General features: G+C 38.2%; 1 protein-coding gene across 21 annotated transcripts in view; it reads right to left on the minus strand.

The window, feature by feature from the left end:
• The window catches only part of KIAA0586 (KIAA0586 ortholog), a 101,882-nt gene that overhangs the window by 84,858 nt on the left and 3,031 nt on the right, over positions 1-13,993 (minus strand). For 17 of the 21 annotated variants that reach the window (XR_014955842.1, XR_014955841.1, XR_014955839.1 and 14 more), the window contains exons 2-15: positions 12,881-12,957; positions 12,243-12,312; positions 11,045-11,111; positions 10,645-10,822; positions 10,023-10,256; positions 9,216-9,384; positions 8,258-8,437; positions 7,342-7,462; positions 6,247-6,379; positions 4,851-4,892; positions 3,436-3,662; positions 2,502-2,574; positions 1,876-2,127; positions 1,524-1,698 (exon numbers count right to left, since the gene is read on the minus strand). Coding sequence is in view for 14 of the 21 variants with exons in the window: in XM_085580953.1 (XP_085437079.1) it covers positions 1,524-1,698; positions 1,876-2,127; positions 2,502-2,574; positions 3,436-3,662; positions 4,851-4,892; positions 6,247-6,379; positions 7,342-7,462; positions 8,258-8,437; positions 9,216-9,384; positions 10,023-10,256; positions 10,645-10,822; positions 11,045-11,111; positions 12,243-12,312; positions 12,881-12,898 (1,939 nt within the window). In the remaining 7 variants the exon portion in view is untranslated. The remainder of the gene's footprint in view (positions 1-1,523; positions 1,699-1,875; positions 2,128-2,501; positions 2,575-3,435; positions 3,663-4,850; positions 4,893-6,246; positions 6,380-7,341; positions 7,463-8,257; positions 8,438-9,215; positions 9,385-10,022; positions 10,257-10,644; positions 10,823-11,044; positions 11,112-12,242; positions 12,313-12,880; positions 12,958-13,993) is intronic. The other 4 variants (XM_085580952.1, XM_085580951.1, XM_085580961.1 and 1 more) reach the window with 2 other exon arrangements.

Raw genomic sequence — 13,993 nt, forward strand, 5'->3', positions numbered from 1 at the left:
TGATGATGTTTTAAAATCCCCTGCCTCAAACCTCAGCACTGCCTGTCTTCAGAAACACAGATATGTTTTACACCACCCATTGCAATGGCCTAAAAACATGATTTCATCAAGTGACTGGCTGCCTTCTGATGTTAATCTCTCATATTTCACACAGAATGTAATGTTTTGACAGCTGTAATAAAAACCCAGGCAGCATTTTTAAACATGGCATTTAAGACTGCATCAAGTATATTTTCCCTGCATGGGTAACAACAGCCTAAGTGCAAGAAGCATGGAGGGAGCCAGTTAATATTTTTCCATAGGTGCACATCTTATTAACTCCATTGTGCCCACCACCATCTTAACCACCTCTTCCTCTTAAGCCTCTCTCCCACCTCCACACTTTCCCTTCATCATTATCTTTTTTCATGTCATTTCTCTCCAGTAAAATTATCCACACTGTTTTTTTTTAATACCAATTAAAGATTATTCTTAGTTTTTGCATCAAGAATCAGTTAAGTTTTGAAAAGGTAATTAAGAACTAAAACAGATCCAGTTAAAACATTACTAACTCTAGATTAAGTTTATCTACACTGACCTATGTCAGATATCATCTAGTCTCCTTCTGTAATTATTCTTACACATTTTTATTAGTTAGAAAATTAGGAGCCTCTTATCCTAACACTTTGCCAACAAAACTAAGGAACAGAATTCATTATTAACCAACTAATAACCTTTATCAGTTCAATAACCTTAACAAGCTATCACAGAAAGGATTTCTCTTCTGCTTATAACTCTAACTGGATGGAGAAAAAGGAGTTACTTGCACTTAGTGAACTTAATCAATTATTCTGATTACATCTTTCAATATTTTCATCTTCATGCCCATATATTTAATTTTTCATATTTCAATTTATTCATTTGAAACAAGAAACTAAATATCAGACTTCTTTCAGTTTTCAAGTCTCAGTACATTTCTGAACTCTGAATGACTTAAATATTTAAATGAAAAATCACTGGATAAACTTGACACAAAATACATCTCCCAGTGACCTTTATAAAAAACTAAGTTCATTTTCCAACACACTCACTTGTGATTAATTTTAGCAATTCAGCTCATTAAATCTTGGACAACAATAAACACATACTAATACATTTATCATATTTAGAAATAAGTGTTTATTTGACAATCTAAAATAAGCAAGAGACACCTTAAGCAAAGCTGAAAAACTTCTGGTGTTTTTTAGTTTTGAAAAGAGGATCTTAAATAAACTATTTCAAATGGACAGGACCTAGAACAACCATCTAGTCCAACTGCCTGACCACTTCAGGGCTGACCAAAAATTAAATTAAAGGCATTTTCCAAATGCCTCTTAAGCCCTGACCAACCTGAGGCAGTGACCACCTCTCTGAAAAGCCACTGCAGTTGCTTAAACTTCATATTGAAAAGCAGATGAACTAAAATGAACAGATTCATTTTCACAAGGAATTCCTGGTAAAAAAACTGGGAAGGAACACCTTATTCCCATCAAAGAATCACTTACCTCTAACAGTCTCTATCAGCTTGGGTCTGGGCAGTTTAGATTTGGGAGAGGGAGAGTTAAATCTCAGGTAAGGTCCTTTTTTAAGCGTACTCCGGTGGCCCTGGTAAATGGGTTTTCCATAAACTTGAGACAGATAATCTTCATATGTGGTCAGTGTAGTTCCACCTACAGCTCCCTGATGGACGCCAAAAAGGAAAAAAAAAAGTCGTTTACAATTCTTCATTTATGTAAATTGGAGCAGGACAAAGCTATCACTTTCATTTTGAATTAGTACACCTGCACACACCATTTTTCATGTCAATACTAAACAGTTTTTTTTCCCAGAAAATAAACCAACTACTTGACAACTCACATCTCCCCTTCTTTCTTTACTCTTCACATTTTCAGAAAAGTAAGTTCTAAACTTCTGTTTCCTTGTGTTATCTTCCACTTCCTTCTGCAATGGCTTAGCTACAGGTAAAGGCTTTTTTGTCAAGCATCCTTGGACGTTTTGAGTTTTCTCTTTAGTTTCTTTCTTGGTCTTCGCAGCCCTGAGGTTTTGGGTTTTCTTGGTACATTTCTGATCATGTTTCCCTCGTTCTGAATAATTTCTTGCCATTTCAGCCTAAATAGAAAACATAAATGTAATAAATGGAAATTTTTGTCTTCAAGGTTATCAGCAATGCATGGGTAACTTTGAAGCTATGAGAAAGGGCCTATTTTTCATGTTAGCCAGCAAGTGAGACCAGGGGTTTTTATTACATAACTGCAGTTTTACAACAGAGGTAAATATTTTATTTTTAATTTATTTATTTATCAATTATTATTATTATTTATTTGTTATATTTATTTTACTATAGCTTACTATATGCCAGCAATAATAAGCAGCTTTCTCATGTTTTCAGGAGGTGAGTAAATCACTTTACTGTGGACGTGAAAGAACAAGGTCAAGGTGGAAAAACCCAACACAAAAATCTGAACTCATTTTTCCAGCCCTACCTGGATTTCCTCACTGATTTCCTTGATCCTCTCATCCACAGTTCTTCGGATACGAATCTCTTCCAGGACATCTCTGAAACAGAAGAAAGAACCATTTTAGGTCAATGCTTCTCAAATTGCACAGATTTGTTCTTGGGAAAGTAGTGACCTTTAAATGCTCTAAAACCAGAAGCCCAGAACACAGAAGTGAGATTCTGCACCTCTGCATCCCCTAAAATGCACCAAACAAAGCCCATTGAGAGTCCCAACCCCAAATCTGCTCCTGCATGGTGCCACCTGCAAATGCTGGTAAATATTGACATCATTACAAATATTTTAGGAATAAGAGGCAGCCATGTGTCACTTCCTACTTTGATCACAACTGAAAAAACAAGAAAACAAAAATATTCCAACTTAACAAATTACTACATTGTCTAAAAGATGAGGGCAGGTAACATGCCTCAAAAAAAATCCTTATGCATACAGAATAGCTACCTTCCTCAGGAAAATGCAAATTTATATTGTATTTTTTTAAATAGAAAATTTCCATTATGATTCAAGCAGGAGTATTTAACACAACTAACAAAGCAAAAGTTCCAAAGCCAAAGATCTGTTGCAAGATGATTAAATTCTGTACATTTACAGGCTTATGAAGCCTCTTCTGCTCTGAATAATTAAATTAGGGTTCAATTTTCTTCTAAATGCATGTTGGTATGGAAACAGTTAAATGCCCTGGCAGCAGAGCAGTTTGTCCAGTGTTAAAGCCTAAGAAATCAGATTTAGGCACCTGACAAAAATCAGTTCATACCACAAGGGTCGAAAAAATCTGTATTTCAAGAATCAGATGATTGCTAGCAAGAGTCAATAAATCCTTTTTGCAGGGAAGAACACAAGTTCTTCAATGCCCAGATTTGGAAACATCAATCTCACAAAGCACTGAATTGTAGACTCTGACCTGTTTGTAGTCAAGGAGCTACTGAAAGCATAGATGGCATCTCCATCTTTTGCATGACTAACAGCTTCCAGATTCTCCTCAAGGACTTTTTTATTGTTTTGCACTCCTCTCAAAATCCTTTCAGCATCTGTCAGTATAGACCTTGGCACTTGGATATTTTGAAGGATGGATGGTTTGCTGACGAGATGATGTTCAGGAGGATCAGGTGCAACAGGAGGATTTTTTGCCTAAAATTGAAAGAGAACCTCTAGCTTTTAATCAGAGATTGTAATTTCCTATTAATCTATTATCACATCAATGCCATCATATGAAATACTGCCCATGTGCACTATCAGCAACTTAATTACTCAAGAATGTTCATTATGCTGCAAATATATTTAGAGAAGTGAAAGACATCCAAAAGGACTCAAATGGAAAATGATGTGAAGTATGAGAGGCAATGCTAATGAGGCTAATAAGCATGTGAAAAGATGGCAATTAGAGACATGAAGTATCACAAGCAAATCTCTCCATGTAACAGTAATTAAATATAATTAAGAGCCTAATAAAAGCCCAAGTCCTCTAAATATATGCACTTGTTTGGCATCAATCTACCCCCAAGAAACACCAAGCAAAACTTATAAGTTTTAACACGATAAATCCCTCAGCAGCCCCTTGATCCTCTTTTACTTTTACTCATTTTCACTTTCCAGAAGGAACAATGAAACCTCTCACTTTGCAGAACCCTTTTACAGAGATAAAAATCGAGCATAAATTAGCTGCTAAGTACAAAAGAAAGGGACACAAACACAGGAAACAAGTTCTTACATTCATTCTCACACTCCTGAGAAAAAACCCAGAGGCCCATTAAAACTTCATCAAATAGTAAAAAAATTCAAAGCGATAAATGTACATTTAAAAAAACCAAAAAAACAAACAAACAAAAAAAACACCTCAAACCAAAACCAAAATGCCCAGACTTGAGTAGACCCTGAAAACATCAACTGAAAGAACAGAAAAAAAAATCTCACATATCACAACTCAGTTTTGGCTTTAAGGTTACTTTTTTGTCAAATCAAAATGAAACAAAAGTTTATGTTCAAGGCAATATACCAAGTTATTTATCAATTTTATATTGGCTTTCATTTTAAAATGAAACTTTTTGACAAATACTAACTCAGTAAGACAGGTAAAATCTGTGAGAAAAGGTAAGAAATATTGATATATGATTGTAAAATGGTGTGGACTTGCTAGTGAAACCCAGATCATGAAATGGTACCTGGATCTGTTAAATATGTAAAAAATGCTGCCCACACTGTGCCAATCTGACACAGCAGCTTCCTGCAAACACACTCAAAACTGCTTCAGCATTTGAGTATTTTATAGAAAGCTCAAAACCCCACAAAAGAAACACACATAAAAAAATCAAGGTATACCTTAATAAGATCATTCATGTCAGATTTCCATGTACTTGCTTCCTAAAAAGACAGAAGAAGAGCTGTTGAAACTTTAAGGTAAAATCCATAGGAGATACTGGATCAGTTCCTCTGGCCACAATGAATTCCTTGGGTTAGAGCACCACCTTCTGTCTCTGCCAATTCACACCTTTGCTTTATTACAGAGATGGTTTATAATTCACCCAAAAACTTATCATTATCTCACTTTCAAACCTCTCAATGATGAGGAGTCAGTAGCTAAATGTTTAATTGACCCAACTCTGCATTTGTTAAGTCATCACATCTGTCTTTTTATTGACCTTTTTCATAAAAGAGATTTCAAATAATTTCTGTAACTGTGTCTTTCTCCCATTCCTTATCCCGTCTCATCTTGCTCTGTTGCCTTTACTAAGGTATGTGATTTATTTAAGTTTTTAGCAATAGTGGTAAGAAAATATTTGCAACCTCAGTGGGGCACAAGGCACCTGTTCCATTCTTAATAATAATAGTTAAATTTAAAATCCACAAAGTGTTACAAAATCTATAAAAAATACATCAGCTATGCTATATGACAGATGAGGCTGCCTTTTCTACAGATATAGCAACAAAAACCAGACAGGTAATACAAAATATTTTTTTAGGTAAATATGCAAGTTAAAACTTCCAACCACAGAAATGAACCAGCAAAATCAAAGTTATTACATTTCAAGCCAATTCACAGAGGTGAATTTTCAAGCTTTTCTCCTTTCTCACTGTGTGTATTGACAAGGACAGAAAGGACCACAGCACACAGGTGGAGCCAGGAATGGCACCAGAGTAAGAGATAAAAGCCTCAGTTGTCACAAGCTCAGAAGCAGATCTTGCACCCTCAAAGGAACAAAATCAGTAGCACAAGAAACAGCACAAGGATTCTATGCCAGGCACTTCCTTGGAAACAGCACTCAATACAAAAAAAAAAGTGGCAAAATGAGAAAGGAAATGTTTAAATCAGCCCTAAAGCTGGCTGGAGATAAATGGAACATTGTTTTTTTCCCAAATGGGAAAATTACATCAGCTCTGTAGTTCTGCAGAGAACAGGGACTGAAAATATCCAAAACCTTAAAACAAACAATTTTATTTTTTTTTTTCTCTTTCTGTCCTTTCCTGTCTCTCACCTATTTTATGTCTGGGACAATGGCAATCAGAGTCCATTGCACACCCAGAACATTAGTCAGGCACAAAGCTCTTCCAGGCACAGAGATTCCAATATTTCAATTAATTGTAAACAGATGTGGATAATTTTACAGGTGTAGAAGCAAGAGCAACACTTTTATTAGTATCAGACCTCTATGCTTTTCTCCACATTTTTTATTCCCCTTCTTCAAACCCTTGCTTATTGTGATTAGACTGACTTTACCTGCAGAATGTTGTGCATTTCTCTTCTCAACTTGCCAAGATCTTGAAGTAAATGATCTGCTTTTTGCACTGTTTTCTCAATTGAACTGTAGCTTTCAAAAGAAGAAATTGCATCTGGAGGCAAAGCTTTGTGTCTGAGGGGAGAAACACTTCAGGTTACACCTCTCATGGCTCCTGAGGTGCCCCAAGAAAGCATTCAACTGTGAAACCAAGCAGGAATTTACAGTGCAAGTACCAAAGCTTTAGATAAACTGGAACTTGCTTTGGCATCTTAAGTAATATAGAGGTTTTTGGGTTTTCTCTGTTTACCACTTAACACCTTCAGCCCAATCCTTTTTATTTTCAATAGTGAAATTACATCTAATAGAGCAACATTTAAACTCTGGATATCTTTCCATTTGAAGCAATTAAGATCTTTCTGCATTCTGTTCTAAATTAGACAGCATATATGAGAAGTTTCTCACTGTATTAATGAAATTTTAACTTTAAATTATTGCCTGGGGAAAATATGCTTCAGAGTGCATGGCTAAGAACATTTTTTCACCCATTTTAAATCTTAGGAATTGTTAGGTGGATGATGCTCCTGTAAAACACTCCAAGTGCAACCTGCTGACCTCTGAGAAAGGTGTTCTGAGCTATCCTTAGGCAAAAAGGATAGACTTAATCTGCCTGCAATTCAACAGAACCAGAGAATCCTGGACTATCAGAGCTGGAAGGGACCCACAAGGATCAGAATCCAACTCCTGGCCCTGCACAGACACCCAAACAATGCCACCCTGTCCCTGAGTGTTGTCCAAAGTCTCAGAACTCTGTCAAGCTTGGGGCTGTGCCCATTCCCTGGGGAGCCTGGGCAGTGCCCAGAACCCTCTGGGGGAAAAAACCTTTTCCTGATATCCAACCTAAACCTGCCCTGGCACAGCTGCAGCTGTTCCCTTGGGTCCTGCCAAAAGTAATGCCAACAGAAATACTCCTGCACAGCTGTGCCAGGCTGCAGGGCCACACCAGTGACTGGTACAGCATCAGTGTCTAATGCACCTCTCCCAGTTTCATGGAAACACAAACTTCTCCTCAGTTTTGGGTTGTTGTGTTTATCCACCTGTGTCTCTCAGAATGCCAGCTCCTTTCAGTGCTGTTTAATGCTGCCTTCTTGGAATATTCTACTTGCTTTAGTAGTGTTTCTTGAGAATTCAAAACGTGTTCCAGACCTTTCCCTTCACCTACAATGAAGTGAAATTAAGCAGAAAAAAAAGAAAGGTAAGTTAGTTTAATAGATTTAATATTTTCTTTTCCTTTCCAGGTATTTCAATATACTCACCAAGGAGAGTAAAATATTTACATTTTAAATATACAGACTTATTTCAGTTTAGGCAAGTCACTTAAAACCACACACACTAATCTGTCTTTCTGAGATTGCTTTAAATTAGCAAAGCAGATGGAACTGGGATGGCAATGAACTGAGTCATTGAGAACAAATCTGTGACATTATGGACAGCATGCTTCTTCTTTTGTCTTATTTCATTTATTCCTGGACCCATGGAACAATAGGAATACCTAACAGCTTTGTAACAGAGACAGAACCTGATGAAAAGCAGTAGAAGAAAATTACTTCACATTTACTTTACATCTGCTGCTTTCAATATAACAACCCAGAGACCTTGTGGACCCATGAAAAAATAAAATAAAAATTCAATTTAACCAATGATAATGACAAAGTTATTGAGTAGCTCCCAAGTTTTACATTATTCTGTCAAATCTTCCTGAAACTTGACTTTGAAAAAATATTTCAGTGAGCAGTGCTGTTGAAACTCTACAGATTAAATCAGCACCGTCTTTAAGTATTTAGTTACTTATGAGTGACTTATACACAAAACTAACCCTTCCCAAATGTAAATTCCAAATATTCTGAATAGATGCATTTAAGTGCCAGCAACCCAAGGGAAAAGGTCAGAAAAGGTGAGGAATGCACAAAGTAGCCACCAGGCCACACTAGTTAGGCCAGTGGAGGGCAATACCTTCTCTTGTAGGTTTGGAAATATTTTCTTTTTCTACTACAGAGTTTTCTTTCTCTGAGATTTTCCCATTTTTGGGTACAGGTTCTGGAACATATCTTCGAGGAACTGGTGTCTTTAGAGGAGATTTTTGTGAATGAACCCCATGACTTGGAAAAGTGCTTGAATATGCTTCAGGGAACACTGAAAAAATAAAGTTATTTAAATGTTGACAATTTTCTTCAAAGGAAATGATATCATAGAATCACAGAATGGTTTGGGATGGAAGGGACTTTAAAGATCATTCAGTTCCAACCCCCTGCCATGGGCAGGGACACCTCCCACTATCCCAGGTTGCTCCAAGCCCTGTCCAACCTGGCCTGGAACACTTCCAGGGATGGGGTACCCACAGCATCTCTGAGCAACCTGTGCCAGGGCCTCACCACCCTCACAAGAATTTCTTCTTGGCATCTAATCTAAACCTACATTCCTTCAGTTTGGAGCCATTTCCCCTTGTCCTATCACTACCTGCCCTTGCAGACTCTAGGAAAAAACATCTAGGGAAAAAACCCCATGCCAGGTCTATAAATTCTGCACAAAAATGCAAAGCATTACTGCACTAGTTAAGTAAACAGGAAGAAAATTTCATACTTCTGACTGCTATCATAAGGGGGTTTTAAAAAAACCAAGACCCCACTGTAGTTCATCACAGCCTTCCACACAGATTATGTCTCAATAAGATTATTTTAAATCCAGGCCCCTCCTTATGCAGATTCAGTACATCAAAAGTCTCACTTTAATTTAAACTGGAAGATACTGGAACATCTTCAGAATGTCACAAAAATTATAAAGAGCATTGGCCAATAAAACAAATTAGACAGAAGAAATATTTACTACTCATTACTGATGTGATGCACAATCCAATATTAATGCACACCAAATTAATGCAAAACTAAGAGTGAAAAGAAGAATCTGTCCCCACCTTGGGCAGGTGCAGCAGTGGCAGGGAATAAACCCCTGTGAGATGAAGGTGCTTCATTTGTGAGTGATCTCTGCTCTGGCTTCTCCCAGTGCCCTGCCAGGGGCCCAGGGGCAGGCACAGGACCCTGCTGCAGCCCACGGATGTTCACTGCAGAGCTGATGAGATGGGACTGGGAGACAAAAGTACAGAATATTTCTGGTCATTAAATCACAGAATTGTTAAAGATGAAAAGACCTTTAAGATTACTGAGTCCAAGTCTTCTCCCAGCACCACTATGCTCCCCACCAAACCAAGTCCTCCAGTGCCACATCCATAATTTCTGTAAACTTCCAGGGATGGTGACTCCACCACTGCCCTGTGCATGTTCCAATGCCTGACCACCCCTCAGTGAAGAATTTTCCCTAATACCCAACCAGACCTACCCTGGTGCAGCTTGAGGCCATTTCCCCTGGTCCTGTCCCTGTTCCCTGAGAGCAGAGCCTGACCTGGACCAGCCCCACCCTCCTGTCAGGAGCTGTGCAGAGCCAGAGGTCCCCCCTGAGCCTCCTTTTCTCCAGGCTGAGCCCCTCCCCAGCTCCTCAGTCATTCCTGGGGCTCCAGACCCTTCCCCAGCTCCATTCCCTTCTCTGGACATGTTCCAGCCCCTCAGTGTCTTTCTCATTGTTGAATGCTTTCACTTCTTTTGATCCATTTCCATTGAACTTTCTTTCTTTCTAATACTAAGAAACAATCCAAATGATTATAACATTAATTCTGAGATACAGAAGAAATTATTAACCTGAAGTTTCTGCCTTGTGACTTAGATACCTGAATATTCATTTGTTGCTCCTGTAGCTTTTCCAGGTGCTGAATCCTTTGCACCATGAAAGCATTCATTTGTTTTTCAAGCTTGCTGACTCTCTGGTGGTAGTGGGGCTCCTCATGTTGAGCCTTCAGGTTTTTTTGCTGTTCAGACGCTCGTTGCAGCTGCCTGTCTGTCTCCTGCAGTTTCTGAAGCAGTTCTGAAACTGAGTTCACTTTTGCTTCCAAATCATTTTGAACCTGCAAGAAAGGATTAAAAAAAAAAAAATAAAGGGGGGAAAAAAAACATTATTGCAGAAGATATGTGAGCACCAAAAGAACAAAACATCCTTCACAGAATCCTGGATTTGCATCCGAAAAGAAACAAAATTCTGTTTAGCCTTAAACTTTTGGTGGTTTAGCAATATTGTGAATTTCTAATAGATAAATTAAATATTCTCTGTCTTCTGCTCATTTAGTTAAATCCAAATCAGTTCCCTCTGGTATATTGGTCAGCGAGTGTGAGATGACAAACACACAAATCAGTGAGCAGACACATTGAGGTTCTCTGGAGCTACTATCAACAATTTCAGGCTTGTTTGGAGCATTTACTATTTTAAGAGGACAAAGAACTGCTCCTCCCACTCACCTTGAGAAGTGGAGCTGTCGTGGCAATGGCAGCAGCAGTGGCTGCTGCAATGGTTGTTGCAGAGTCAACTTCCCTGGGTGCTGACCTGGTGTCATCCCCAGCACCTTCCCTTTTTTCTGTGGAGGCATTTCCCAAGAGCTGCACCTTTACCTCCTTATGAACAGGAATAATCTGAGTTCTAGAAAAATAAAAATGTGCCTGTAAACAGCATTTTCTTCATATCTCCTCCAAGCAAATATTTCCCCCGCACAGCATTTCTCCTGGAAGTTTTGACACAAGATACTCCAGGGAATAAAATCAATTGAAAACACTTGCATACACAGAAAAAGAACAATGACAGAGAACTGTAAAAAAAAAAAACATTTCTTCCTCACACACACCAACAACAATTCACACTTACTTTTGCATTAATGCTGCTCTCAGAGCTTCCTTCTGGCCAGTAGCATACTGAGAAATAAAAACATCATCTGTGGGGAAGGACAAACATCCTTTGTTGAGATAATTGGCACAAAATGTCTATTTCACAGGTAGAGACAAAGTATTACTTCAATACTTCAATTTTATTTAAATTACTTCAATATTTCAGATATTTCAATTTAATTTTGCTGGGAAGAATCTGTCGCCTGCAGGAACCACATCATCTATTGCAACAACAAATTGTTTCCTTTCAGGAAGTAGAAAACTTAAATAATGGTAAGAGTAAGACCAGGCTTAATTTAACACAATTTTTATAGCACTGAATGCTGCTATCAATAAAGTCCAATAACGTTGAGTAAAGTCTCAATGGTAACTCGAGCTCAGGCAACCCAGTCAATAAAATAAAATACTGCAATTTCTGACTTGAAAAAAAGTTTAATTAAGAAAACCCCAGAAAGAGTATTTCCCTGCCATCATCATAAACTACAAGTTTTCTTAATAGGTGTAAATCATGCCAAAAACATTGCAGGCTCTCCCTCACCGACTGTTAGCTGAGCAGAGGAGGCAAATGCTGCTAAGTCAGGTAGCTGCTGCCTATGAGTATAAAAGTACTGATTCTTTGTCTTAACTAGGGTATTATTTGTGGTTTTTATCCTCTGCACAATTCCAGATATCCAAGAAACCTGCATAAATGTGTTTTCTTTAGAAAGCCTTCACTTCCCTAAATCTGATTGAAATTGGCAGATTCAGAAATTAAAGGAAACGACACTGACATTGTGATTTTTAGGATTCCTAAGGATTAGAAAGACACTTTCGTGGTACAGGCTGCTTGAAGAAAAATATGCCTTTGTAGTACAGTAATTCACAAGAGGAAAATGGATCAAAACAAGCCCCTTCCCCTCTGAACTGTCTATTCAGAGACATGAATATCTGGTTAACAAAAGGAATCTCAACACTGGCACACTGGCAGAAGACCCACTCAGTTAATTAAAAAAAAAATGAAATGCCAGCAATGAGATAAAATTTGCAAAATTAAAGAATGTTTGTTACAATTATCATCTTTTTATCAAAGCAACCTTTGAATATTTTCACTCTGAAATTTCTATAATGAAAAAACAAATAAAAGCTCCCTTTTCCTTTAATTAATCTCCTTACAAAAAAGGGTGATTGGTGTGTTTTACCTTCAGGTCCTCTGCTATCTTCCAGCAGTACCAAAGGATCATCTTGTGCTGCAGCTTCTCCAGGAGGATCCTTGAGGAGAAGAGCAGAAAAAGCAGAGATCAAAGCCTCTACAGCCAAAATTTTAGAGGTAGATGGAACTGCTGAGCACAAAAATTGAACCATTTGCACACAGCAACACAAAGGTCTTGGCAAAAAAACATGCGATGACCTCTGCCACAGAAGGGTCTGGACATTGCTGGCAAGAACTCATGTGGCATTTTAGGGACTAAAACTCCACAAACACAATTCAAATCAAAACCCTGTATTCTATGTGCTAAGTAAATTTATTCTGTTCATTTGTAGCCAAAGAAGCAGCAGTGAAACTGTACCTGCTGAAGTTTAGAGAAGTTGCTAATCATGTACAATTCAGGATTGCTCACCAACAGAGAATTAAGCACCCAGTGTTAAACTAAGTTCCTCCAAAAGCAGCAGCAGTAACACCACACCAGCAGCAACTCAAAGAGAAAAAGCAGCTGCACAGCTGTGGTGCAGAGGCTGAGCCAAAATCTTGTGCTGCTTTTAGAGGAGCTACAGCTTTTTGAGGAAAACGCTGTTCTCTTAGCTCAGGATTGCAGGAAGGAGCAGCAGCTTTTCTTACCATTTGGGATAAAAACATGGGCTTGGAATTTTCAACTGGAAGCAGGCATTCTGGATATGCTTTGGTGCTTAGGACTCCTAAAATAAAAGCAGTTTTACTGTGGTCAGAATCATTCTGTAGAGTTCCACATTTCCCTTATCTCTGAAGGCCTGGACATCACGACCCTCATAACACAAAGGACCACAGAGATTGTGCTGAAGCTTAAAAACATCAAGGAATTCTGTGACTCTGAATGAGAAATTCGATTTACAGCATGGAGATACCTCTGAAAAACAGAACATTACTAAACAACTGATGCTTTGTGAAGGCTGACCTAGAACAGAGACTAGACAGAGCTTAAGAATAAAGCAGCAGGAATTTATTAAGAGGCCTCAACTAGATCCACCTTGGGCAGCACAACCCAAAATGGACACAAAAATGGACCACAGGTCACGGGGTCTCACACTTTCATAAGTTTTGGTTCATTTGCATGTTGGAGTTAGTTGTCAGTATCTTTAGCTTATGAAGTCCCATCCTTTTTGGTTTTCTCTCTTCAGCCCATGTTGTTTCTGTTCTTGGGCCTGAGATTTGGACCATTTGTCCTAGGTCTCCAGCTAGAGCAGGAATTGTTTTGTCTCCCTGCTGAAATGTGGAAAAAATCAAGACTCTACAATTCTAATAAAGGTTTGTAGGGAACGGTATGTTTATTATAGTGCTGCATGCATGTGGGGACTTACTGCCTTTCAATGGACACACACACTCCTGAGAACTCGATCTTTTTTTATTACCCTAATTTCCATATGCATGTATTTCACAATAGGTTCATGTATATTCATTGTGCTGATTTCGAGTTACACTTACAGCTAGTTACACCTGTAGTCAGTTTTTTGTCAGAAAGTACAGAAAGAACTCGAGTCACTCTGCCTTGTCTGTCTCTTATCTTTTTAGTGTAGAAATTTGTATTTTTTTCTCCTTAGCTGGGACAACTTTGCTAATGCTGCAGTTACCAGACTAAACAACATATTTCATTTATGTTAACAAGCAAAAAGTGACACATTTCACCAATACCCAAATAAATTCCTACCCTATTAAATTTTCACTCTATATCACTGCTCTGTGAAGAGAACTCACCAT

Source organism: Lonchura striata, chromosome 5, assembly GCF_050655825.1.
Source record: "Lonchura striata isolate lonStrDom1 chromosome 5, ASM5065582v1, whole genome shotgun sequence".
Lineage (NCBI taxonomy): Eukaryota > Metazoa > Chordata > Aves > Passeriformes > Estrildidae > Lonchura > Lonchura striata.